This window comes from Ranitomeya imitator, chromosome 4 (genome assembly GCF_032444005.1).
Source record: "Ranitomeya imitator isolate aRanImi1 chromosome 4, aRanImi1.pri, whole genome shotgun sequence".
Taxonomy (NCBI): Eukaryota; Metazoa; Chordata; class Amphibia; order Anura; family Dendrobatidae; genus Ranitomeya; species Ranitomeya imitator.
The window spans coordinates 382542584-382570176 of NC_091285.1; the positions used below are offsets into that span (position 1 = coordinate 382542584).

General features: G+C 42.1%; 2 protein-coding genes and 1 pseudogene across 3 annotated transcripts in view; 2 read left to right on the forward strand and 1 right to left on the reverse strand.

Moving 5' to 3' along the window:
* BEND7 (BEN domain containing 7) overlaps positions 1 to 27593 on the forward strand; it is a 132002-nt gene that overhangs the window by 81826 nt on the left and 22583 nt on the right. For both annotated transcript variants that reach the window (XM_069765185.1, XM_069765187.1), the window contains exons 3-4: positions 3619 to 3906; positions 3999 to 4121. In XM_069765185.1, the coding sequence (XP_069621286.1) occupies positions 3619 to 3906; positions 3999 to 4121 (411 nt within the window). The remainder of the gene's footprint in view (positions 1 to 3618; positions 3907 to 3998; positions 4122 to 27593) is intronic.
* Positions 22356 to 23594, reverse strand: LOC138676190 (lysosome-associated membrane glycoprotein 1-like). Its single transcript, XM_069765184.1, has one exon. The coding sequence runs from the start codon at positions 23586 to 23588 to the stop codon at positions 22824 to 22826; it is 765 nt and encodes a 254-aa protein (XP_069621285.1). The 5' UTR covers positions 23589 to 23594; the 3' UTR covers positions 22356 to 22823.
* Positions 23621 to 25075, forward strand: LOC138676191 (lysosome-associated membrane glycoprotein 1 pseudogene; annotated as a pseudogene).

A 27593-nucleotide genomic window follows, 5' to 3' on the forward strand; every position in this document is an offset into this window, starting at 1 on the left:
AAAGGTTGTGCAACAAAATATTAATTTAAGGGTACCATCATTTCTGTCCAGACCTATTTCATGAGGTTTTTTTTTCTTCTAAATTCTGTGGAAGCATGGCTGAAAAGCTATGTCTGACTTTCATTTGTTCATTTTCATAGATTTTTAATTTATGATTACTTTTGTCAGATTCAAGTTATTTCTGTGACCATTGTGGGTTTTTCTGTCATTAAACGAGGGGTACCAACAATTTTAACCACGTGTTTTCGTGGTAGTGACCTTAATTTTCTTACTAGGTGCTTTATTGCTGAATTATTTGCCCAATTCATGTTAAATCACTTGAGCAGCACTTAGACATGGTGAATCATACAGTGTCATATGTGTGGACCAGAACTCACCTTCTCTATGTATTTCAATCAGAGCTTCTATTTGAGTCTCTTGGAAATGCATAGAAGAGGCTTTTAAAAATCTTATGGAAAGATTTATCTTTCCCTCTATCCCAGGTTTCTAGCATTAAAAAGCTGCAAAATATGCCACAATAGAATTTGCTACTTTTTCCCAGCTTGCATCAGACACTTTTTGGGTGGGTTCAAGAAAAAGGGGCTGGTCAGACTGCAGTGCGTCCAATTTACTATAAAGTACTAAAAATAATCTAGCTGAAATGTACACCAGATCAAAGTTTACCCAAATTTCACTTTATGGTGTACAGATAACACAAAGTCATATGCCTCTTTATTAATTCAGTTAATCTTACATCAACGGACTAATGATAAATTGTTCCCTACTGTATATACTTTCCGAAGGTAGACAACCAGACCGTTGAAGTTGCCTTAAATTGCAGATTACAGCCATAGTAACCTTTATGCTACCGTTTGAGAAATATTCAGCAGATTGGTTAAAATTAGTATTGAACACATCACGTATTTTCTAAGTAAATATATTTCTACAGGTGCTATTGACATGAAATTGTCAACACATATTGATAAAAACCCATCCAATCCACACAGGCAAATCAAACCATAAATGTCCATAAATTGTGTATAATATTAAGAAAGAACACAGGGAAAACATATTGAACATACTTATTGAAATTGATTTCACCCCTTAGTGACCGGGCTAATTTTTTGAAATCTGACGTGTCACTTTATGTAATAATAACTCTGAAATTCTTCAACATATCCCATTGGTTTTGAGATTGTTTTTTCATGACAAATTATACTTTATGATACTTGTAAACTTGGGTTGATATGTTTTGCCGTATTTTATAAAAATATCAGAAATTTGACAAAATTTTAAAGATTACCCCATATGTCCCAGAAATGGCACATCTGTTTGGTGCTCCAATTCTGGCACTTAGCCTCTCTCTTCCCACTGCTCTGTAGTGGTGGCATATGGGGTAATAGGAGGTTAATGTCACCTTTGTATTGTAAGGTGACATTAAGTCGGCTTAGTAATGGAGAGGTGTCAATAAGACACCTATCCATTACTAATCCTATAGTTGCTAATGGTTTAAAAAAAGACACAGCCAGAAAAAAGTATTTTAATGAAATAAAACACTAAACACAGTTTGACCATTTTATTGTTACTGGTAATCCATGCGACCCCCTTGATCATCTGTAATAAATTAATAAATAACAAACCAACAATATACCCATACCTGTCCGGTGTTCAGTCAGTCCCACGCCATAATCCATATCTGGGGTATCTAAAGTTTACAACCGGGAGCTGTGCTAATGCGCCGGCCCGCCTGTAAACTAATGGGAAATGAATGAAATGCTGGAGCAGAGCTTAAGTGACTAGCGTTGACATCACTGAAGCTGCGCTCCCTCACAGCCTGAACTCAGATGAATTCTTGAGCGTGGGGAAAATGCCAGCTGCTTTTCCCATGCTCAAGAGTTCATCTGAGTTGAGGCTGTGAGGGAGCGCAGCTTCAGTGACATGTGCTGTGTTGTGCATAAATATGTGATTCTTCAGAATTTCTTTTAGTCTACACCTGATGAAGAGACCTGAGTAGTCTCGAAACCTTGCAATTTGTTACCATCTTTTCAGTTAGCAATTAAAAGGTATCAACTACTGAGGACTCTCAATTCTACATATTTTTCAATCCACTGGCTAACACAGTACCAAGATATATATCTTTCCTGTATCATACAGACCACGGATTTTGAGTGCATTATACTTATAGTTTTCTTTGAAACAATTGTGCCTGCTGATTCCAGGTATTTCTGTAGCTCTCCACTGGTGGTCCTTAGTTCTTGGACAACTCTTTTGGCAATTATTTTCACTCCTATATCTGAAATCTTGTAGAGAACACCTTGTCGTGGCTAGTTTATGGTTCTTTCCACTTCTGGATTATGGCCCCCAACAGTGCTTACTGGAACCTTCAGTAGTTAGAAATTCTTCTGTAACCAATGCCATCAGTATTGGCTGTGAAGGTCTTGAGACAGCTCACTGGTTTTACCCATCATGAGATGTTTCTCGTGTGGCACCTTGGTAATGAGACACCTTTTTATAGGCCATCAGTTGATCCAGCTGATATTATTTTATACTAAGTGTGAGGTTTTGCTCACTCATCAGGTGTTCAACTGTTCACCTTTCCGTATAGATTGCAGGACTATTGTGAAACAAGCTTTCTGGGAACACTAAGGGTACCGTCACACTATACGATTTACCTACGATCACGACCAGCGATATGACCTGGCCGTGATCGTAGGTAAATCGTAGTGTGGTCGCTGGGGAGCTGTCACACAGACAGCTCTCCAGCGACCAACGATGCCGAGGTCCCTGGGTAACCAGGGTAAACATCGGGTAACTAAGTGCAGGACCGCGCTTAGTTACCCGATGTTTACCCTGGTTACAAGCGAACGCATCGCTGGATCGCATCGCTAGATCGGTGTCACACACACCGATCTAGCGATGACAGCGGCAGATCCAGCGATGAAAGAAAGTTCTAAACGATCTGCTACGACGTACGATTCTCAGCAGGATCCCTGATCGCTGCTGCGTGTCAGACACAGCGATATCGTAACGATATCGCTGGAACGTCACGAATCGTACCGTCGTAGCGATCGAAATGTTATAGTGTGACGGTACCCTAATTCATGATAATTGTGTAAATGCACATTAAGAACAATAGCTTCAAAACCGAGTTAGATCACAGCGCTTGACCCTATATCCATGACTTCCTTCTCTTACAGGAATTGAGAGATTCTTCCATGGTAATGAATGACTTTTCAATGTTCTGTGGACTTTTCCACATAGAAATTTAAATATTTATTCAGATGTAGAATGAAACAAAATCCATCCTGGTGGACTCGTTTGAATGTCAAGACATTGAGTTAGCTGGCTGTGGCTTCCTTAAGCTAATCACTGGTGATGGAAAAGTTAAAAATATTTAGGATTTTACAGCAAAAAAACTTGAATCAGAACCATGAAAAAATGTCTCGTGTAAATGACCCCCAAGAGATTCTTCTTATATTATGTCCTGCTGTGATTTCTGTCCGGTGCATAGATGTCATGGATACTTTGTGGATACCTTGTGGATATCTTGTATCACTCCTCCAACAATACCACTGATATAAGAATACATTATTGTTGCTTTTAACACCACAATTATCATTGTTTCTTGTGTGTACATAGGAGATGAAGGTATGGAAATAAAAAAGCAGATCACTGGCATGAGAAGACTATTAAATGACAGCACTGGACGGGTTTACCAGCGTGTTGGCAAAGAAGGCGAGAAACTCAAGGAAGGTGTCCATGATCTGGATATTAGTTGGACTGATAATCTGAGCACTTCATGTGATCCCATTCACTCAACTCAGGCTCCATGGAACAATGTGCCAATCCAAAGTAGTGAGTTTTCAGGACAATACGGGACCCGTTCTAAGACTGTGCAGAATCAGCTGAAAAATCCTGGAACTAATGGTATTTTTATAGAAAAATGGATGCAAATTTTATATATGTGTATGTATCTTGACTACTACTTTATGAGTAACTATTTACTTTTTATTCATCAGGTGAAATGCGAATGGTAAATTCGGTATCAGAATCAAAGTGTTGTACATGTAATTGCCAACCCACTCTTCAGGCCATCCTTCAGGAACTAAAGGCAATGCGGAAGTTCATACAAGTACAGGCAGGTAGTGTATTTTATGCCAGTTACAAACTACAAGTATTGGTTAATACCAATACTTACTAAATTGTTATGTAGCTCATATTAGATGCAAATTTTATTTTTATATTTAAGAAATATCACTTGCATATGTCATTCTTATTTTTCTCCAAAGCTACTTATCCTACCGTGGCCAAAAAAACACAACACATCACCACTCTGTGATTACATAATAAGACAAAAATAAAAACACAGAATATTGCCTGTAATATACTCACTATGATGACACTACATCATATTTTATTAAAAAACTAGCAATTGAACCCGATCTTCACCCGGGTGGCGAGCATTTATATTGGTATATGGTCCCCATCCTGTCATGTGCTGCTCCCATCCTGCGCCCCCGTTTTAATCAGTGATGGCAACAGACACTGTGGCGGTATTGAGTCGAAAGTGGCTGCCTTGCTCCACAGACGTGTGTTATATATTCTTTAGAAGGTTTCTTGGTAGCTTTGCTGATGTATTGTATAGTGTAGATATTCTTACACATGCTCCTGATATCTGTAACGAAATCATTAATGTTGGCGGAAATGCCACGAAATCATGAGAGGGCGGTATTGTGATGCAGTAATCGGCGCCTGCGCAGTCCACGCAGCAGTGTCTCTTCAGATGTATGTAAGTAACGTCATGAGGGCGGGATCGTGTCCACCGTGTCCCCACAGCCCCTGATTCCAGCCCACAAGTCTATGTGCACACGTTGCGGATTAGCCTTAGGAATTTCTGGTGCGGATTCTGCTTCTCCTGGCAGAAAACACATCTGTGGATTTGTTGCGTTTTTTGTGTGCTGATCCGCAACATTTTTTGTGCGTTTTTGCGGCGTTTTTTTTTTTTGCGGATTTACTGCGTTTTTTACCCCTGCGGATTTCTATAATGGAATGGGTACAGAAATGCTGCAGATCCGCAAGAAAGAAGTGACATGCTACTTCTTGTAACCCGCAGCGTTTCCGCACCAGATTTTCCACAACATGTGCACAGTTTTTTTTTTTCTCATTGATTTACATTGTATTGTAAATCAATTGCGGATCCGCAGAGAATCCGCAATGTGTGCACATACCCTAAATGTCCCCCTGCTCCCTGAATCGGCGCCTGCGCAGTCGGCGCTTTCCGGCGCCATTTTCTTGAAGACACACTGCAGTATCCAAGAAAATGGCGTCAGAAAGCGCGGTCTGCGCAGGCGCTTATTCCGGGAGCAGGAGGACATTTATGCCCTGGAATCAGGGGGCCTAAGTAAGTAATTGCTGTGGCATGAACTGCCACAACATCATGAGGGAAGGATCGTGTCCACCGTGTCCCCACGCCCCCTGATTCCGGCTCATAAATGTCCCCATGCTCCCGGAATCGGCGCATGCCCAGTCCGCGCTTTCCGGTGCCGTTTTCTGGAAGACACACTGCAGTATGTATTCAAGAAAATGGCACCGGAAAGCGCGGACTGCGCAGGCGCCGATTCCGGGAGCAGGGACACATTCATGCGCCGAAATCAGGGGGCAAAAGTAATTGCTGTGGCATGACCTGCTGCAACGTCATGAAGGCAGGATCGTGTCCACAGTGTCCCCACGCCCCCTGATTCTGGGAGCAATCAGGGGGCGTGGGGACACTGTGGGGGTGGAAACTAAGTGATATGGGTGGGATTGTGACACAGATTTCGGCGCTAGCGCAGTCTGCGCTTTTCGGTGCCATTTTTTATTGAATACGGACACTGTCTATAATCTAACGCTAGGAGCGTCGCGCTTGCGCAGTCTCTAAAGGCTTCGGACAGAGTGACGCTCCTACAGTTATATTATAGATTAGTGCTATAGTGCTGCATCATTTCAGAAAATATTATTGTCATAATTTATGTTATAAGTTCATCACTAAATGTATCTACAGATAAAGAGGATCTTTCACCAGTTTGTGCATGTTAAAATTGTCATATTCGTTTCTCACTTTCATTGCAGAGATATTAGCTTGTAAAGTTTAAAATCTAATTTCCCTTTCAACAAGGTGCGTTACCACTGACTTGCCTTTGGAGGTGGTTACTTTTTTTTTTGCATGCCGATGACCTCAGAAACAGGAGGTGTCATTCAGTTTAAAAATACAATGACGCCCCAGACAATGTAAGACACAGCTTTCCCTTTATAAGACATGTAGTTTTCAGTGGTGGCATGTACTGTGATAATAAGCAGGTAGAGTGATTAAAACAGAGCTGTGTATCATTAGAAACATTTCTCGCAGCTTCCATCTTAAGGCAGTTAGTGTGGAAGCATGGGAAGTAAAGCAGGACTAACAGCGCTGTGAGAGGAGAGCTGCAAGAGGTGTTTGTAATGACACATCTCTGCTCTCCTCTCTGCACAGTAAGAGCTGGCAGTTATTTCTGTGTAACCTGAGCAGACACATCAGTTTTTCCATATTATACAAAGAAAGCCAGGTCTGTCATTCTCTGGGGGCATGTTTTTTTTTTCCCTGCGTGACACCTCCTGTTTATAATTGGACAGTGACATGCAGGAGAAAAAGGCAACACTCCAATGGGAAAATCTCTGCTAACGCCCCATTAAGCTTAGTAAAAATTAGCATAAACATTTTACAAGCTAATATCTCTTTAATGATGTTGAGAAATTAAACAGTAAAATACGTTTTATTATTCAGCTTTGCAGCCACTATTCCATAATTCTAAAAGGCGAAACTGGTTAAAGGTCTTCTTTAATAACGAAGGAAGAGAAGGCTGCATTATGCTATATGGAGCCTATCTTAACGAGTCTTCCCACATAACTTTTGATAAAATCCAAACCAGAATCTCAATTTGAAGACACTGTATTTCAGGATGCAGCCTCTCATCAGTGCAAAGTGTGAGATCTGGTTTGGATAGGTAAGGCTTCTCACTGGGATCCAAGGGGTAATGTTTCTCCTTGTGGAGCGTGGCTTGCCAAGCCTGGCATGCCAATATGAGGAGGCTTTTTAGCCTTGCAATGCTTCTCTGGGAAATTAACTATGTAAATTACCTCTTCAGAGAAGAAGAGGACTAGAATTCTTGTGCCACCTACTGGAAGTAGCAATTCTTAAGTAAATATAGACTCTTTATCGAGCCTTGTCACATAATTAGGATAAAAGCCAAACCAGCATCTCAAATTGTAGACAGTGTTTCGGGATGCTGCCCCTCATTGATGCAACGTTTGAGATGTAGCAGTGTTCATAATGTTACACTGAAACTAAAGTTATCACTGAGAAACAAATTGATGAAATCCTTATAATAAACAGGTATCAAAGTATTCAAGTAGTTCAATATAGTGAAGATATAATCAGATGGGGGTGTATGTTGCATTAACGAGCCACATTATTAGCCAACTAAAAAAATGTGGCTCAGTCACATTAAGTACATAATGTTTTTGATCCAGTTTTCTCCACTGGTTGGTCTTCATAACATGAGATCACCAGATACTGTATTCTGAGGACCGAACATGCAATTGTGCAGTAATGATGGGAGTGTACATTGCCTATGGGTGGTATATGTTGCAAAATAATGGAAAGGGGGACTAAAATGTCATTAACCCCATTTGCATTCCTGAAGCCTTAAAGTTTTCTTCTCCTTTCGAAGTAGTCATAGGAAGGCTACTTTTGCAGGAAGAACTGCATCGTCCATCAAACTGCTACCATTTGGGGCACATATAACTTCTTGAGTTACTTTTTGAGCTCCATAATGGCTAGGTTTTGTGGGACATGCTGTAGTTTTCATTGGTACAATTTTGGGGTTAATTTTATTTTTTTATTACTTTTTTTATCCATCTGAACAGTGACAGATATTCTGGAGCTTATTAATGGGACAAGCTATTGTTTTTAATGATGCCATTATGATGAACGTTGGACTTTCTGATCACTATTTTTTTCATTTGCTTGAAGACAGGATAAACACAAATCAGCAATTCTGGAGTCATTTTATATGTGTTCATTGTGTTGTATAGTTAACGTGTTAACGTTATTTTGTTAATCAGCAGGGATATTTTTGATATTTTGAAATTAAATCCAGCCAGTAACAAAACATTCTTTTTTTTAAGTTTTATTTATATATATATATATATATATATATATATATATATATATATATATATATATATATATAATGTGTATATATATGTATATACAAATATATTATGGATTGTAGACTGTTATTCTGTTTACTGTGCATGATTATAGAGGCAGCCATCTTGCCTGAGTGCTTGTTAACAGAGATGCTTTACAGCAGCTTCATTGGCCTTAGGCTGGTTTCACATTGGCGTTTTTTGGGGTGCGTTTTTGCAGAAAAAAAACGCATGGTGAAAAAACGCATGTAAACGCGTGTAAACGCTGCGTTTTTTTGACGCATGCGTTTTTGCATGTGGTGAAAAAAACGCGGCGTTTTGACGCGTTTACATGCGTTTTTACATGCGTTTGCGTTTTTTAAACGCATGCTGAGAAATGTGTGACAGCTGCCAATCATCAAAATAAAGTAAAAAACCCACTATAAACAGAAATAGTTAGGGGTAGGGTTAGGGGTAGGGATCATAACCCTAACCCTAAAGGGATCCTAACCCTACCCCTAACCCTAAGGGATCCTAACCCTACCCCTAACCCTAACCATAAAGTGATTAGGGTTAGGATCCCTTAGGGTTAGGGGTAGGGTTAGCGGTAGGGTTGGGGGTAGGGTTAGGGTTAGAATCCCTTAGGGTGGTTTCACACTTGCGTTTTTGTCTGCAGCGTTTTTTTTCTTCAAAAAAACGCATGCGTTTTTTTCCCCTATATTTAATATTGAAAACGCATGCGTTTTTTTGTGTACGTGTTTGGTCGCGTTTTGTGACGCATGCGTTTTTTTACTGCATGCGTTCATTTTCTGAAATGCTACTTGTAGTATTTTTAGAAGCGTTTTTTGGGTTAAAAAATACATTGGAGTCAATGGGGACGCATGCGTTTTTTGGTGCATGCGTTTTTTGCGGTAAAAAACGCATGCGTTTTTTTATTAAAAAAACAGAAAACACACTGATATGCCACCCCCCAACATAAAGGTGATAAAGGGAACCTAACCCTACCCCTAACCCTAACCCTAAGGGATCCTAACCCTACCCCTAACCCTAACCCTAAGTAGCATTTCAGAAAATGAACGCATGCAGTAAAAAAACGCATGCGTCACAAAACGCGACCAAACGCGTACACAAAAAAACGCATGCGTTTTCAATGTTAAATATAGGAGAAAAAAACCGCATGCCTGCAGACAAAAAGGCAAGTGTGAAACCACCCTTAGGCAGCACAATACAGGCTCTGACTCGTTGACGTTTGTAGGAGAGTTTTGTAGACAGGCTCCATGACTATTATAGAGGTCACCAGGGGAGGGAGAGGAGGTGAGCTGTGATTATTACCTATCATCAATGGTGGATCTTTTTGTATATACTGTATATGGAATTATTACCTTTCATTGTAAGCATGTGTGTGATGATAATGAGATTTTAGTGAACATTGATCTTTATAGAATAGAAAGTATCAGTCTACTTTTAAAAGGATTTCACAGCACAACTGGTTTCCACATCCAGAGCTGATCGGACCCAATAACGTTGCATCCTCACATGCACAGTTGTCAGGTATCATGCACCTTACCTGCTGATTGTGCACGTGTACTGGCATGAAGCTGGGGCACAACATCATCGCCCTACTTACCTCATGAGGTGGAAGTAGCCTAGTGGCCACTGTAAAAATTAGTTACATGAAGAAAAAAAATCTAAATTCTTAAAAAACTTCATTTGTAATAAAAATGTGATTTAAACTATAGTTTATTTAGAACACATTTCCTTTAACAAATATGTGTATGTTTTCTTCCATTTAAAAGGTGTCTAAGTAAAATAAAGCTAGATAGACACAAGAATAGAGAAAAGGAATCCTAACCAACAATGAAAGAACCAAGACCATATATGTACACGTGTGGACAAAATTGTTGGTACCCCTCAGTTAAAGTAAAAATAACCCACAGTGGTCACTGAAATAAGTTGAAACGAAGAAAAATAATTTCCAATGTAAATTTACTGAATATCAACTAATGAAAATGAGACATTACTTTTTCACTGTGGTTCAAAAGAAATATTTTTAAAAAACACTAAAGAAAATGACCTGGACAAAATGATGGTAGCTTAACTGAATATTTTGTTGCACAACCATTTGAGGCAATCACTGCAAATAAACTATTTCTGTAACTACTATGAGACTTCTGCACCTGTCCACGGGTATTTTGCTCCACTCCTTGTTTATTATTATTTATTATGCTTTGCTTATATAGCGCTATCATATTCTGCAGTGCTTTACATACATTATCATCACTGTCTCCATTATGGCTCACAATTTAAATTCCCTATTAGTATGTCTTTGGAATGTGGGAGGAAACCCGAAGGAAACCCACGCAAACATGGGGAGAACATACAAACTCCTTGCAGATGGAGGCAAACTGCTCCAGTTACCTCAAGTGTGAAGGGTGCCGTCTCCAGACTACATGTTCACCTACTGTATATACTCGAGTATAAGCCGACCCCCCTAATTTTGCCACAAAAAACTGGGAAAACTTATTGACTCGAGTATAAGCCTAGGGTGGAAATGCAGCATTTACCGGTGAATTTCAAAAATAAAAATAGATCATTATTGCCCCATAGCTGTGCCATATAGTGCTCTGCACCGATCATTATTTCCCCATAGCTGCCATATAGTGCTCTGCACCGTTCATATTTCCCCATAGCTGTGCCATATAGTGCTCTGCACCGTTCATATTTCCCCATAGATGTGCCATATAGTGCTCTGCACCGTTCATATTGCCCCATAGCTGTGCCATATAGTGCTCTGCACCGTTCATTATTGCCCCATAGCTGTGCCATATAGTGCTCTGCACCGTTCATTATTGCCCCATAGCTGTGCCATATAGTGCTCTGCACCGTTCATTATTGCCCCATAGCTGTGCCATATAGTGCTCTGCACCGTTCATTATTGCCCCATAGCTGTGCCATATAGTGCCCTGCACCGTTCATATTGCCCCATATCTGTGTCATATAGTGCTCTGCGCCGTTCATTATTGCCCCATAGCTGTGCCATATAGTGCTCTGCACCGTTCATTATTGCCCCATAGCTCTGCCATATAGTGCTCTGCACCGTTCATATTGCCCCATATCTGTGCCATATAGTGCTCTGCACCGTTCATATTGCCCCATATCTGTGCCCCATATAGTGCTCTGCACCGTTCATTTTTGTCCCATAGCTGTGCCCCATACAGTGCTCTGCACCATTCATATTGCCCCATAGATGCTCCACATAAATCTGTGCCGCTGCTGCTGCTGCTGCAATAAAAATAAAAAAAAGCCATACTCGCCTCTCTTGATTGCAGCTCCCGGCGTCCGGTCCCGGCGTCTCTCCGCACTGACTGATCAGGCAGAGGGCGCCGCGCACACTATATGCGTCATCGCGCCCTCTGACCTGAACAGTCAGAGCGGAGCGACGCCGGGAAGATGGAGCGGCGCCCGGCGGGTGGAACGGGGACAGGTAAATATGACATACTTACCTAGTCCCAGCGATCCTGGCGCTCCCCGCCTGTCCCACGGTCTTCTGTGCTGCAGCCTCTTCCTCTATCAGCGGTCACCGGCACCGCTGATTAGAGAAATGAATAGGCGGCTCCACCCCTATGGGAGGTGGAGCCGCCTATTCATTTCTCTAATGAGCGGTCCCACGTGACCGCTGAAGAGGGGAAAAAGCTGCAGCACAGAAGACCGTGTGACGGGCAGGGGGAGCGCCAGGATCGCTGGGACTAGGTAAGTATGCCTCAGCGCCCTCTCCCCCTCACCCGCCGACCCCACCGCTACCGTGACTCGAGTTTAAGCCGAGAGGGGCACTTTCAGCCCAAAAATTTGGGCTGAAAATCTCGGATTATACTTAAGTATATACGGTATTTCCACAGATGTTCAATATGACTTAGATCAAGGCTCATAGAAGGCCACTTCAGGATAGCCCAATGCTTTACTCTCATCCATTCTTGGACGTTTTAGCTGTTTTTGGTCGTTATTCTGTCGATGGACCCATCATCTCCAACTCAAACTAAGATTTCTGCTACTAGGCAGCACAGTTTTCTCCAGAATGCCTTGAAAGTTTTGAGATTTCATTGTATCCTGCAGAGATTCAAGACACAATGTGCCAGATGCAGCAAAGCAGCCCCAAAACATAACTGAGCCTCCTCCATGTTTCACAGATGGTACAATGTTTTTATTTGTACGCTTCATATTTGTCTGTGAACTTTCCATAAAGCCCCAGTTTTGTCTGATCTGTTCAAAGGACATTCTTTCAGAAGCTTTGTGACTTATCAATATGCATTTTGGCAATTTCTGGTCTCACTTTTTTATGATTTTCTTTAACAGTGGTTTCATCCTCGGTCATCTTGAAGATGACACTGATGCTGATGTACCGTGACCTTGGAGTTCAACTCTAATATCTTTGGAAGTTGTTCTGGCTTCTTTGGTTACCATGTGTATTATCTGTATTTTCAATTTTGTCATCAATTTTTCTCTTACTGCCATGTCCAGGGAGGTTGGCTATAGTCCCATATACCCTAAGTTTCTTAAAAATACGTGCGACTGTAGTAATAGGAACATCAAGCTGTTTGGAAATGGTTTATGGCCTTTACCTTTAACAAGTTTGTCCATACTTTTATTTCTAATCTGAAAAACTCTTTTCTTAGCTTTGTTCCGTCCATGTTCATTGTGGTACTCACCATGATACCAAACAGCACAGTTACTACTTTTCACCATTTAAATAGACAAACTGAGTGATCACTAGATTGTAGATACTTGTGATGCTAATACAGAACACACCTTAATTTATCATGTTCCTGTGGTCAAATTATTTGCTACAGGTGCCATCATTTTTGTCCAGGCCATTTTCATTACTTAGGGTTTATTTTGTTGAACCACAATTCAAAAGCAATGTCTGATTTCATTAGTTGATATTTAATAAATTTAAATTGAAAATTACTTTTGTTAGTTTCAAGTTATTTCAGTGACCATTCTGGGTTTTTCTTATTTTACTATAAGGGTAACAACAATATTGTCCACGTTTATATAGGGCTGATAGCAACAAGTACCCAAGATTAGTATATTACAGGCATGCAAAAGCCACAGATCTTTCTGCTGCTGGTGTGGTGGTTACATTTTAATAAATGTTCTCCGGGATATCTGGGACAATAAATTCCAGAACTGCTGAAGATGGCACGGACCCAGTAGTCATTATCACAGGAGATATCATACTATATCATATAGTAATCTCCAGCTTCTTTCTGAAAAGCTGATTACTTTTTAGCCCATTGCATAATAAATTATTTTCTCAGCATAAGATCAATAATGTACGGTAGAAAATCTAGAAAACACAGAGAAAGCTTTGTCCAATAAATAACCCATGGAGCATGATGTACAGTGACTTCATTAAATGAATGAAATTTGTTTCCTTCATACAGTAAAACTGAGATTCCAGTAAACTCATTTGCAGTAAAGTCAAATTTTTTAAGCGCTTCAGAAAACTGAATAATGGAAATCAGGCATCATGGAACTAAATGTCCCGTCAGCTTGATTAGAAGAACTCCAGGAATCATTAAAGGGGTTGCTTGGTTTGATGATATTGATGACCTATCCTTAGTACAGGTCATCAGATTAGTTGGGGCACCCACACCGATCAGTTTTTATCAGCTCCTCTGCCGGACGGACGTAAACGGAGCCGGAAGAGCTGATTGGAGGGGATGCTGGGTGTTGGACCCCAGCTGATCTACTATTGATGAAATATCATAGCAATAGGTCATCAATATCATAAGGCCAGATGACCCCTTTAAGTTCATTGCCTCTGCATAAGCTCTGCAAATAACTGTAAATCACTTCTCTATTAACCCCTTCCCGACCTTTGACGCACCGTATGCGTAATGAAAACCTGTGCCAATCCGACCTGTGATGGAGCATATGCCTCATGGTCGGATTGCGCTCCTGCAGGCAGGGTGAAAGGGTTAACTGTAATTTCATCCGACCTGCAGGGACAGGGGGAGTTGTACTTGAGCGATCAGAGCGATAGTAATATTTCACCAATGAAAATTGGTGAAATATTACAATCCAGCCATGGCCAATGCTGCAATAGCATCAGCCATGGCTGGAGATCCCGATCTGCCACCGCCACCGATCTCCTCCCCTCCTGTCATCTAGTGTCCTCCTCTCCCCTCCGTCCTCCTGTCCACTCCCCCCGCAGTCCGATCTCGCTCCCCGCTGTCCGATACCCCCCTCATACTTACTGACCTCCTGTGTCCCTCCCGGTGTCCATCCGTCTGTTCCATGGGCGCCGCCATCTTCCAAAATGGCGGGCGCATGCGCAATGCAGGCAGATTCTTTGCAGGTACATTTTGATCGCTGTGATAGGCTCTATCACAGCGATCAAAATAAAAAAAATAATAAATAACCCACCCTTTATCACCCCCATAGGTAGGGACAATAATAAAATAAAGAAAATATATATATTTTTTTTGCCCCGCTAGGGTTAGGGTTAGGGTTGGTCTAAACGCGGTGAAACGTAGTCCGTTACGGTCGCTATTGACAGCAATGTCGGACGCATCACTAGCGCACGCCCACAGTGGGCGTGCGCTAGGGATGTGCCGTCATTGAGGGACGGACCCGGAGATGCGGGCTGCAGCGTTTCCGGGTCCGTCACTGCTAGCGCAGATAGAGCTAGCAGATGCTCCATCTGTGCTAGCGCGATGCAAACGTCGGCACTTGCGCTAGCCGCAGCCCGTTAGCATATGTGCTGAACGGGCTGCTGCTAGCACAGTGTGAACCTGGCCTTAGGGTTAGGGTTACGGCTAGAATTAGGGTTAGAACTAGGGTTAGGGTTAGAATTAGGCTATGTGCACACGGTGCGGATTTGGCTGCGCATCTGCAGCGGATTTGGCTGCTGATCCGCAGCGGATTCGTAGCAGTTTTCCATCAGGTTTACAGTACCATGTAAACCTATAGAAAACCAAATCCGCTGTGTCCATGGTGCGGAAAATACCACACGGAAACGCTGTGTTGTATTTTTTGCAGCATGTCAATTCTTTGTGCGGATTCCGCAGTGTTTTACACTTGTTCCTCAATAGGAATCCACAGGTGAAATCTGCACAAAAAACACAGGTGAAATCCGCGGTAAATCCGCAGGTAAAACGCAGTGCCTTTTACCTGCGGATTTTTCAAAAATGGTGCAGAAAAATCTTACACGAATCCGCAACGTGGGCACATAGCCTTAGGGTTAGGGTTGGAATTAGGGCTAGGGTTGGAAATAGGGTTAAGATTAGGCTGTGGTTAGGGTTATGGTTAGGGGTGTGTTGGGGTTAGGGTTGTGGTTAGTGGTGTGTTGGCGTTAGGGTTGTGATTAGGGTTATGGCTAGAGTTGGGATTAGGGTTAGGGGTGTGTTGGGGTTAGTGTTGGAGTTAGAATTGAGGGGTTTGCACTGTTACGGCACATCAGAGGTCTCCAAACGCAACATGGCACCATCATTGATTCCAGTCAATCTTGCATTCAAAAAGTCAAATGGTGCTCCATCCCTTCCAAGCCCCGACATGCGCCCAAACAGTGGTTTACCCCCACATATGGGGTACCAGCATACTCAGGACAAACTGGGCAACAATTATTGGGGTCCAATTTCTCCTGTTACCCTTGTTAAAATAAAAAAATTGCTTGCTAAAACATAATTTTTGAGGAAAGAAAAATTATTTTTTATTTTCACGGCTCTGCGTTGTAAACTTCTGTGATGCACTTGGGGGTTCAAAGTGCTCACCACATATCTAGATAAGTTCCTTGGGGGTCTAGTTTCTACTGTTAAGGCACATCAGGGGCTCTGCAAACGAAACGTGACGCCCGCAGACCATTACATCAAGTCTGCATTTTCAAAAGTCACTACTTCCCTTCTGAGCCCCGACGTGTGCCCAAACAGTGGTTTATCCCACATATGGGATATCACTGTACTCAGGACAAACTCGGCAACAGCGATTGGGGTCCAATTTCTCCTGTTCCCCTTGTGAAAATTAAAAAATTGCTAGCGAAAACATCATTTTTGAGGAAAGAAACATGATTTTTTATTTTCACGGCTCTGCGTTGTAAACTTCTGTGAAGCACTTGGGGGTTCAAAGTGCTCACCACATAACTAGATAAGTTCCTTGGTGGGTCTAGTTTCCAAAGTGGGGTCACTTGTGGGGGGTTTCTACTGTTTAGGCACATCAGGGGCTCTGCAAACGCAACATGACGCCCACAAACCATTCCATCAAAGTCTCCATTTCAAAAGTCACTACTTCCCTTTCGAGCCCCGACGTGTGCCCAAACAGTGGTTTACACCCACATATGGGGTATCAGTGTACTCAGGACAAACTTGGCAATAACTATTGGGGTCCAATTTCTCCTGTTACCCTTGTGAAAATAAAAAATTGCTTGCTAAAACATCATTTTTGAGGAAAGAAACATGATTCTTTATTTTCACGGCTCTGCGTTTTAAACTTCTGTGACGCACTTGGGGGTTCAAAGTGCTTACCACATATCTAGATAAGTTCCTTGGGGAGTCTAGTTTCCAAACTGGGGTCACTTGTGGGGGGTTTCTACTGTTTAGTCACACAGGGGCTCTCCAAACGCGTCATGGTGTCCGCTAATGATTGGAGCTAATTTTTAATTCAAAAGTCAAATGGCGCTCCTTCCCTTCCGAGCCTTGCTGTGTGCACAAACAGTGGTTTGTGACCACATGTGAGGTATCAATGTACTCAGGAGAAATTGCCCAACACATTTTAGGATCCCTTTTATCCTGTTACCCATGTGAAAATGAAAAAAATGAGGCTAAAATACATTTTTGGTGAAAAAAAAGTACCTTTTCATTTTTTACGGATCAATTTGTGAAGCACCTGGGGGTTCAACGTGCTCACTATGCATCTAGATAAGCTCCTTGGGGGGTCTAGTTTCCAAAATGGGGTCATTTGTGGGGGAGCTCCAATGTTTAGGCACACAGGGACTCTCCAAACGCGACATGGTGTCCGCTAAAGATTGGAGCCAATTTTTCATTGAAAAAGTCAAATGGTGCTCCTTCCCTTCCGAGCCCTGATGTCCGCCCAAACGTTGTTTCCCCCCCCCCCCCCCCCCACATATGGGGTATCGGTGTACTCAGGACAAATTGTACAATAACTTTTGGTGTCCAGTTTCTCTTTTTACCCTTGGGAAAATAAAAAAAATTGTTGCTAAAACATCATTTTTGTGACTAAAAAGTTAAATGTTAATTTTTTCCTTCCATGTTGCTTCTGCTGCTGTGAAGCACCTGAAGGGTTAATAAACTTCTTGAATGTGGTTTTGTGCACCTTGAGGGGTGCAGTTTTTAGAATGGTGTCACTTTTGGGTATTTTCAGCCATATAGACGCCTCAAACTGACTTCAAATGTGAGGTGGTCCCTAAAAAAAAATGGTTTTGTAAATTTCGTTGTAAAAATGAGAAATCGCTGGTCAAATTTTAACCCTTATAACTTCCTATAAAAAAAAAATTTGGTTCCAAAATTGTGCTGATGTAAAGTAGACATGTGGGTAATGTTATTTATTAACTATTTTGTGTCACATAACTCTCGTTTAACAGAATAAAAATTCAAAATTTGAAGATTGCAAAATTTTCAAAATTTTTGCCAAATTTCCATTTTTTTCACAAATAAACGCAAAAATTATCGTTTAATTCTAGGAGTTCTACAAGATATGTTGTCCCTCTAGTTTCACAGTAAACCGGGAAAAAAACATATTTCAGCGAGAAATGAAAAGATAAAAGGTTTCTGTTACTTATTTTAGGACAGTATTCTAACAATTTATTTGATCACTATAAAAAATCTACAAAAAGATTCAAACTACCCTGGTCCGGCATTCAGTCCTCCGTGGCATCCAGGCCAGGACAGTGTTCACGTCTGTGCTGGCAATTTTCTGTCAAGCATCCAGGGAGCCTCTGCAGTTTACTTGGCCCCATGACGTTACCCGGACACGCACCAAGATTGCCCTGATCTGGCTGCCATGGAGAACAGAACATGATGATAGACCAGAGTAATTAGAATCTTTTTGCTCATCTCTAGTAAATATTTTTATTAAAAATATGTATTTCAGGGACACATTAGACGATTAGAGATTTATGTACTGCTTAACATCATCATTCTACCTCTTTCTAGTAAGTGATACTGTCTGTAGAGCCATAAGGAATATGACGGTTCTTATAAAATAAGTGCTCACTTGCCACTAGCCTGTTCATTTACAATTATACTGTATGTATTAGACACAACAATAGCCTTTGTCATACCATGAATTGAGAGAAGAGCGACTTAAGGTACCTTCACACATAACGATATTGTTAACGATATCGTTGCTATTTGTGACGTAGCAACGATATCGTTAATGAAATCGTTATGTGTGACAGCGACCAACGATCAGGCCCCTGCTGGGAGATCGTTGGTCGCTGAATAAAGTCCAGAACTTTATTTCGTCGCTGGACTCCCTGGAGACATCGCTGGATCGGCGTGTGTGACACCGATCCAGCGATGTCTTCACTGGTAATCAGGGTAAACATCGGGTAGCTAAGCGCAGGGTCGCGCTTAGTAACCCGATGTTTACCCTGGTTACCATGCTACAAGTAAAAAAAACAAAACACTAGATACTTACCTACAGCCGTCTGTCCTCCAGCGCTGCGCTCTGCACTCCTCCTGTACTGGCTGTGAGCCGGAAAGCAGAGCGGTGACGTCACCGCTCTGCTTTCCGGCTCCCAGCCAGTACAGGAGGAGAGCAGAGAAGCAGAGCGCAGCGCTGGAGGACAGACGGCTGTAGGTAAGTATCTAGTGTTTGTTTTTTTTTACTTTTAGCATGGTAACCAGGGTAAACATCGGGTTACTAAGCGCGGCCCTGCGCTTAGTTACCCGATGTTTACCCTGGTTACCGGCATCGTTGGTCGCTGGAGAGCGGTCTGTGTTACAGCTCTCCAGCGACCAAACAGCGACGCTGCAGCGATCCGGATCGTTGTCGGTATCGCTGCAGCGTCGCTTAATGTGAAGGGGCCTTAAGTCATGTATGGCAATATACTGTACATGTTGTTGTTCATTTACATAATAAAGATTTTAGTGACCCTCTGATCAACAATCCCAAACACCACTTTACATTATTCAGGTCCCTATTTAACCCCTTCACCCCGAAGCCTGTTTTCAACATCCTGACCAGGCCATTTTTTTCAATTCTGACCACTGTCACTTTATGAGGTCATAACTCTGAAACGCTTCAACGGATCCTGGTGATTCTGAGATTGTTTTCTCGTGACCCATTTTACTTTATGATAGTGGTAAAATTTATTCGATTTGACTTGAGTTTATTTGTGAAAAAAAATTGAAATTTGGGAAAATTTTGCAATTTTTAAACTTCGTTTTTATGCCCTTAAATTAGAGAGTCATAACATACAAAATAGTTAATAAATAACATTACCCACATGTCTGCTTTACATTAGCACAATTTTGGAAACATAATTTTTCTTGTTATAAAGGTTAAAAATTGACCAGCGATTTCTCATTTTTACAACAAAATTTGCAAAACCATTTTTTTTAAGGGACCACCTCACACTTGAAGTGATTTTGAGGGGTCTATATGACAGAAAATGCCCAAAAGTGACATCATTCTAAAAACTGCACCCCTCAAGGTACTCAAAACCACATTCAAAAAGTCTATTAACCCTTCAGGTGCTTCACAGGAATTTTTGTAATGCTTAAAAAAAATTGAACATTTAACTTTTTTTTCACAGAATTTTTACTTCAGATCCAATTTGTTTTATTTTACGAAGGGCAACAGGAGAATTGGACCACAAAAGTCGTACAATTTGTCCTGAGTACGCCGATACCCCATATGTTGGGGTAAACCATTGTTTGGGCACATGGCAGAGCTCGGAAGGGAAGGAGCGCCATTTGACTTTTCAATGTAAAATTTGCTGGAATTGAGATCGGACACCATGTCGCATTTGGAGAGCCCCTGATGTGCCTAAACAGTGAAAAAACCCCACAAGTGACACCATTTTGGAAAGTAGACCCCCTAAGGAACTAATCTAGATGTGTGGTGAGCACTTTGAACCCCCAAGTACTTCACAGAAGTTTATAATGTAGAGCCGTAAAAAAAAAAACTTTTTTTCACAAAAATGATCTTTTCACCCCAAATTTTTTATTTTCCCAAGTGTAACAGGACAAATTGGACCCCAAAAGTTGTTGTTCAATTTCTCCTGAGTACGCTGATACCCCATATATGGAGGTAAACAACTGTTTGAGCGCATGGCAGAGCTCAGAAGGGAAGGAGTTCTGTTTGACTTTTCAATGCAAAATTGGCTGGAATTGAGATCGGAACCCATGTCGCATTTGGAGAGCCCCTGATGTGCCTAAACAGTGGAATCCCACCACAAGTGACCCCATTTTGGAAAGAAGACCCCCTAAGGAACTTATCTAGATGTGTGGTGAGCACTTTTAACTCCCAATTGTTTCACTAAAGTTTAGAATGTAGAGCCGTGAAAATTAAAAAATCATTTTTTCTTTCCACAAAATGATCTTTTAGCCCGCATTTTTTTCCCCAAGGGTAACAGGAGAAATTGGACCACTAAAGTTGTTGTCCACTTTCTCCTGAGTACGCTGATATCCCATATGTGGGGGGGGGGGGGGAACCACTGTTTAAGCGCACAGCAGAGCTCAGAAGGGAACGAGCACCGTTTGAAATGCAGATGGATTGGTCTGCATGAGTCACGTTGCATTTGCAGAGCTCCTGATATACCTAATGCACCTGTACCTGATGTACCTGTATTGGAAACTAGACCCCCCCAAGGAACTTATCTAGATGTGTTGTGAGAACTTTGAACCCCCAAGTGTTTCGCTAAAGTTTATGACGCAGAGCCGTGAAAATAATAAATATATTTTTTTCCACAAAACGATTTTAGCCCCCAAATTTTAATTTTCGCAAGGGTAACGGGACAAATTGGACCCCAAAAGTTGTTGTCCAATTTGTCCTGAGTACGCTGATACCCCATATGTGGGGGAACCACTGTCTGGGCGCACGGCAGAGCTCGGAAGGGAAGGAGCGCCGTTTGGAATGCAGACTTAGATGGATTAGTCTGCAGGTGTCACGTTGCATTTGCAGAGCCCCTGATGTACCTAAACAGTATAAACCCCCCACAAGTGACCCCATATTGGAAACTAGACCCCCCCAAGGAACTTATCTAGGTGTGTTATGAGAACTTTTAACCCCCAAGTGTTTCACTACAGTTTATAACGTAGAGCCGTGAAAATAAAAAATCTTTTTTTTCCACAAAAATTATTTTTTAGACCCCGGTTTTGTATTTTCTCAAGGGTAACAGGAGAAATTGGACCCCAAAATTTGTTGTCCAATTTGTCCTGAGTACGCTGATACTCCATATGTGGGGATAAACCCCTGTTTGAGCGCACGGGAGAGCTCGGAAGGGAAGGAGCACTGTTTTAGTTTTTCAACGCAGAATTGGCTGGAATTGAGATCGGACGCCATGTCGCGTTTGGAGAGCCCCTGATGTGCCTAAACAGTGGAAAACCCCCAATTCTAACTGAAACCCTAACCCAAACACACCCCTAACCCTAATCCCAACCATAACCCTAATCCCAACCGTAAATGTAATCCAAACCCTAACTTTAGCCCCAACCCTAACTTTAGCCCCAACCCTAACTTTAGCCCCAACCTTAACCCCAACCCTAGCCCTAACCCTAATGGGAAAATGGAAATCAATACATTTTTTTAAATTTTATTATTTTTCCCTAACTAAGGGGGTGATGAAGGGGGGTTTGATTTACTTTTATAGCGTTTTTTGGCGGATTTTTATGATTGGCAGCCGTCACACACTAAAAGACGCTTTTTATTGCAAAAAATAGTTTTTGCATCACCACATTTTGAGAGCTATAATTTATCCATATTTTGGCCCACAGAGTCATGTGAGGTCTTGTTTTTTGCGGGACAAGTTGACATTTTTATTGGTACCATTTTCGGGCACATGACATTTTTTGATCGCTTTTTATTCCGATTTTTGGGAGGCAGAATGAACAAAAACCAGCAATTCCTGAATTTCTTTTAGGGGGGGCATGGTTTCCACGTGTGGTAAAATTGATAAAGCAGATTTATTCTACAGGTCAGTACGATTATGATTACTGAAACAAAACAAAAAACAAACAAAAAAAAAAAAAGATACACACTACAAATGTTACCTTTAGATAGATGCAAGTCATTCAGCTTTAAATCACAACTGCTGGATGATCTGCAATACTTAGTAAAAGTAGTAATGAAGTTTCCCTTTGTGTATAAAGTAGTACTAGTTGCAGAAGTAGTGCAGTCACTTATTTTTGTTTGCGCTGTTTAAAAAAAACTTTTGCTTCTCCTATTCTGATAATGAATAATTTCCCATGGAAAAACAAAATTGAGACTCAATTTCTGGAAAGGATACTCAGTGCATAGTCAGTTTATGCTTTTTAAATGGTAGTTCACATTAAAACAGCAAAATATCTTATGAAGCAATTTGCATGAAATCTGTCCCACACAATGGAATCTCCCGAATCAGAACAGTTGGCTCACTGCAATTCTGTACTGAGCTAGTGGTAAATTTACAGAAGACACTTCAATTATATCGTTTGATATCCAGCACGGCTTCTCTTTCTGCCGATGAGATAGGCAATCAGCACAATTAGAACAAGTCCAGCCAGCGAGGTTCCAACGATAATGGGCACCAACATGCCATTCTGATCCTCCGCACACTCCACCGCAGGTCCAAATTTGTCCCCCTCTACATCAAATGGCTGAACTTGAAGGTTGTAGGTGTAAATGGACAAATTGGATGTGATCTGCAGAGTCTGCTTCTCGTTACATTTGTAGGATTTGTGAGCTGTAGTCTTCAGGAAGGAGACGTTGCCGCTATCTATACTGAAGTTGGACTCTTTCGCATCCGCAACCGTTGTGTTCACATGGACATGGCCAAGGTAAAATTTGCCTTCTGTGGCATTCAGTACAAAGTTGAACGAGATGTTGGCTTGAACAGAGGAAAGAATCAGGGTTGCAGAATCATTAGAGCAGTTTCCACTAGGAATGACTTTCTTTGGATCAATATTGAACTCATAAAAAGTAGCCTTGTTATCCTTTTTGATGTAGGTGATATTTAGGCGCAACCCCATCTTAGCCATCAAACAATACCCAGCCTTTCCAGTAATATTAATATTATAAGTCCCAATATCTGGTTTTGTGTTGTTCGGCGGTGCAGTAGTGGGTGCAGTAGTGGGGGCAGCCGTAGGAGCAACATCTTCTTTGCAAATAGTAGCATTGGTGCTGTAATTGTTGCCGGTTAGATACGCTTGCAGCTTCACATGATGAAAGGATGCATTGACATTGTCCATTACGACAAGGTGACGTCATCCATAGGAGCACAGTGTGAGCTGAGCGCTTCCGCAGACGCCATGACGAGCAGCAGGATGAGGAGGCTTGGGGAGGCCGCACTGGGGGTCGCGCTCATGTTCGGCATTTTCCAGTTTGGCAGCTGTGTACACTTTGATGTGAAGGATGAAGGCACTAAAACCAGCTGTATATTGGCTGACCTGTCCGTTAACTTCACCGTTGATTATAAGCGTGGAGAAAAACAGGGTAAAACGCAGTTTGTATTACCCGACAATGCATTGACCGACCAGGCAAGTTCATGTGGCAAGAATGGCACACTACCTCTTCTGGTCATTGCTTTTGGACTCGGCCACTCTCTCAGCTTACAGTTTAATAAGTCTGACGCAGGATACCAAGTTGATAACCTTACATTTAGTTACAATCTTACCGATTCAGTTTTATTCCCAGAATCATCTGAAAATGGTACCAAGAAAGTGTCCTCAAACAAAGCGGAAATATCTGCAAAAACCAACTGGTTCTACCAGTGCTCCAATCCGCACCTTGTCGTAATGGACAATGTCAATGCATCCTTTCATCATGTGAAGCTGCAAGCGTATCTAACCGGCAACAATTACAGCAATAATGCTACTATTTGCAAAGAAGATGTTGCTCCTACGGCTGCCCCCACTACTGCACCCACTACTGCACCGCCGAACAACACAAAACCAGATATTGGGACTTATAATATTAATATTACTGGAAAGGCTGGGTATTGTTTGATGGCTAAGATGGGGTTGCGCCTAAATATCACCTACATCAAAAAGGATAACAAGGCTACTTTTTATGAGTTCAATATTGATCCAAAGAAAGTCATTCCTAGTGGAAACTGCTCTAATGATTCTGCAACCCTGATTCTTTCCTCTGTTCAAGCCAACATCTCGTTCAACTTTGTACTGAATGCCACAGAAGGCAAATTTTACCTTGGCCATGTCCATGTGAACACAACGGTTGCGGATGTGAAAGAGTCCAACTTCAGTATAGATAGCGGCAACGTCTCCTTCCTGAAGACTACAGCTCACAAATCCTACAAATGTAACGAGAAGCAGACTCTGCAGATCACATCCAATTTGTCCATTTACACCTACAACCTTCAAGTTCAGCCATTTGATGTAGAGGGGGACAAATTTGGACCTGCGGTGGAGTGTGCGGAGGATCAGAATGGCATGTTGGTGCCCATTATCGTTGGAGCCGCGCTGGCTGGACTTGTTCTAATTGTGCTGATTGCCTATCTCATCGGCAGAAAGAGAAGCCATGCTGGATATCAAACGATATAATTGAAGTGTCTTCTGTAAATTTACCACTAGCTCAGTACAGAATTGCAGTGAGCCAACTGTTCTGATTGGGGAGATTCCATTGTGTGGGACAGATTTCATGCAAATTGCTTCATAAGATATTTTGCTGTTTTAATGTGAACTACCATTTAAAAAGCATAAACTGACTATGCACTGAGTATCCTTTCCAGAAATTGAGTCTCAATTTTGTTTTTCCATGGGAAATTATTCATTATCAGAATAGGAGAAGCAAAAGTTTTTTTTTTTTTTTAAACAGCGCAAACAAAAATAAGTGACTGCACTACTTCTGCAACTAGTACTACTTTATACACAAAGGGAAACTTCATTACTACTTTTACTAAGTATTGCAGATCATCCAGCAGTTGTGATTTAAAGCTGAATGACTTGCATCTATCTAAAGGTAACATTTGTAGTGTGTATCTTTTTTTTTGTTTGTTTGTTTTTTTGTTTTGTTTCAGTAATCATAATTTTCTCTGCCTGCTAGAGACCACAGCAAGGGCCATGCAAGGCATTAACAATGCACTATTACAATTCTTTTAGGTCAGTACGATTACAGCGATACCTCATTTATATCATTTTTTATGTTTTGGCGCTTTTACACAATAAAAACTATTTTATATAAAAAAATAATTGTTTTTGCATCGCTTTATTCTGAGAGCTATAACTTTTTTATTTTTCTACTGATGATGCTGTATGGCGGCTTTTTTTGTGGGACAAGATGACGTTGTCAGCTGTACCATGTATATTTATATCCGTCTTTTTCATCGCGTGTTATTCCACTTTTAAGTAAGTTCTTAGGGCTGCGCAACTGCGCATGCCTGGAAAAAATACAGCTCTGGCGCCGGGAACGCTAATGAAGCAAGAGGAGGTGGTGCCCGGTGCGCACAGGCCCGGAGTGACAGCTGTGCTGTGTCTGATTAGGGGGGAAAGCCCCGGCCCGGTACGATTTCACGGTATGAGGGGCACATTTTATGAGCGTTTATTTCAGCGTGTGTAGGAAGCATAACTAAAACAGCCAGGGTTAGGGTTGGCGGAAAGCTCTGAATGAATATATATATATATATATATATATATATATATATATATATATATATATATATATATATATATATGAGACAGTTGGTGCGTTCTCTGTTTCTTCACAGATTCGCTAGAATAACAAGATGCTGTGCCCTATTAATCTCACAGAGGAACACAGCAACCAAACAGAGCAAAACTGTGGTCATGCAGTTAGAATAGCACGCAAACAACTCCTCACCGGAGGTGCCGGTATTCTAGGGGCTTATTTCAGCCAAACCCTGACCACATACAAGCATGACCACACTGGCGCTGAGCTCTTTAACATTTGTCTGATACTTTTATAGTTTTAGCACTCAAGGACCTTCCTAGTGGTCCAACAGGAACCGCTTCAGGACCTGCGCATGTGACCCCCGACCTCCAATGGGAGGTTGTCCCGTGGGCATGCCCAGTATAGGAAAAGCAGGACTTAGTCCCAGAAAGATCTGCTCGCTGCTGATCAGCGCTGGCTACAAAGGCAGAGCCTGGAAGAACAGTAGTAACCAGTCGCCCAGTATCAGCCTGAGTCAGACGCAGGAACCGACGTCTCCGCTGAGCAGGCTCCACTGTGGCTGGAGAAGAATGGGAGACCTGAGCGGAGATGGTCCGAGATTCCCCCTGTGCAGAGGCGGGAACTCGACACCTAACATTACCTCCCCTCCTAGGGCCCCCCCCCCCTCCTTGGACCTCGCTACGCTCGAAGGCAGCAATGAGCTGCGGAGCTCAAATGTGCTCAGCAGGCTCCCAGGACCTGTCCTCTGGGCCATAACCCTTCCACACCACAAAATAAAATTTTTTGCCACGTACCACCTTGCACCCCAAAATAGCGTTCACCTCGTAATTGTCCCTAGACAAACCCGATGTCCCGGCAGATGACTCGGAAAAGCGGGACATGTATATGGGCTTTAAGATGGACTCATGAAAGGTGTCGGTGATACCTAGGCGTGGAGGAAGGGTCAGACGGTAGACCACAGGGTTAACCTGTTCAAGGACCTTGAAGGGGCCCAAGTAGCGAGGTGCAAACTTAGTAGACTCAACTCGCAGCCTGATGTTACGGGCAGAGAGCCACACTAAGTCACCAGGAGCAAAGGTCAGAGCAGGGCGCCGATGTGCATCGGCGGAGGACCTAATTCTCTCCTTGGAGGCCCGGATGGCATCCTGAGTGCGGTCACAAATATCTCGTGCCTCCACAGCCCAGTCTGCCACCCTGGAGTCGGCGGAAGACATGGGCATAGGCACAGGAACCCGCGGATGCTGAATGTAATTAAGGAGGAAAGGAGTCTGACTGGTGGAGTCGGCTACGGCGTTGTTAAGTGCAATCTCCGCCCATGGTAGCAAGGATGCCCAGTCATCCTGTCTGGCAGAAACAAAATGTCGTAGATATGTGATTGGCCCTCTCTACCAACCCATTCGTCTCGGGATGGTAAGCTGAGGGGAGATTCAACTCAATGCTGAATAGACAACAAAGCTCTCTCCAGAATCGAGATGCAAACTGGGGACCCCGGACACTGACAATTTTGTCCGGCATACCGTGTAGGCGAAAGATATGTTTGATAAACAACGCCGCCAGAGCGTAGTCGTGGAAGAGGCACCAAGTGCACCATTTTGGAAAAATGGTCG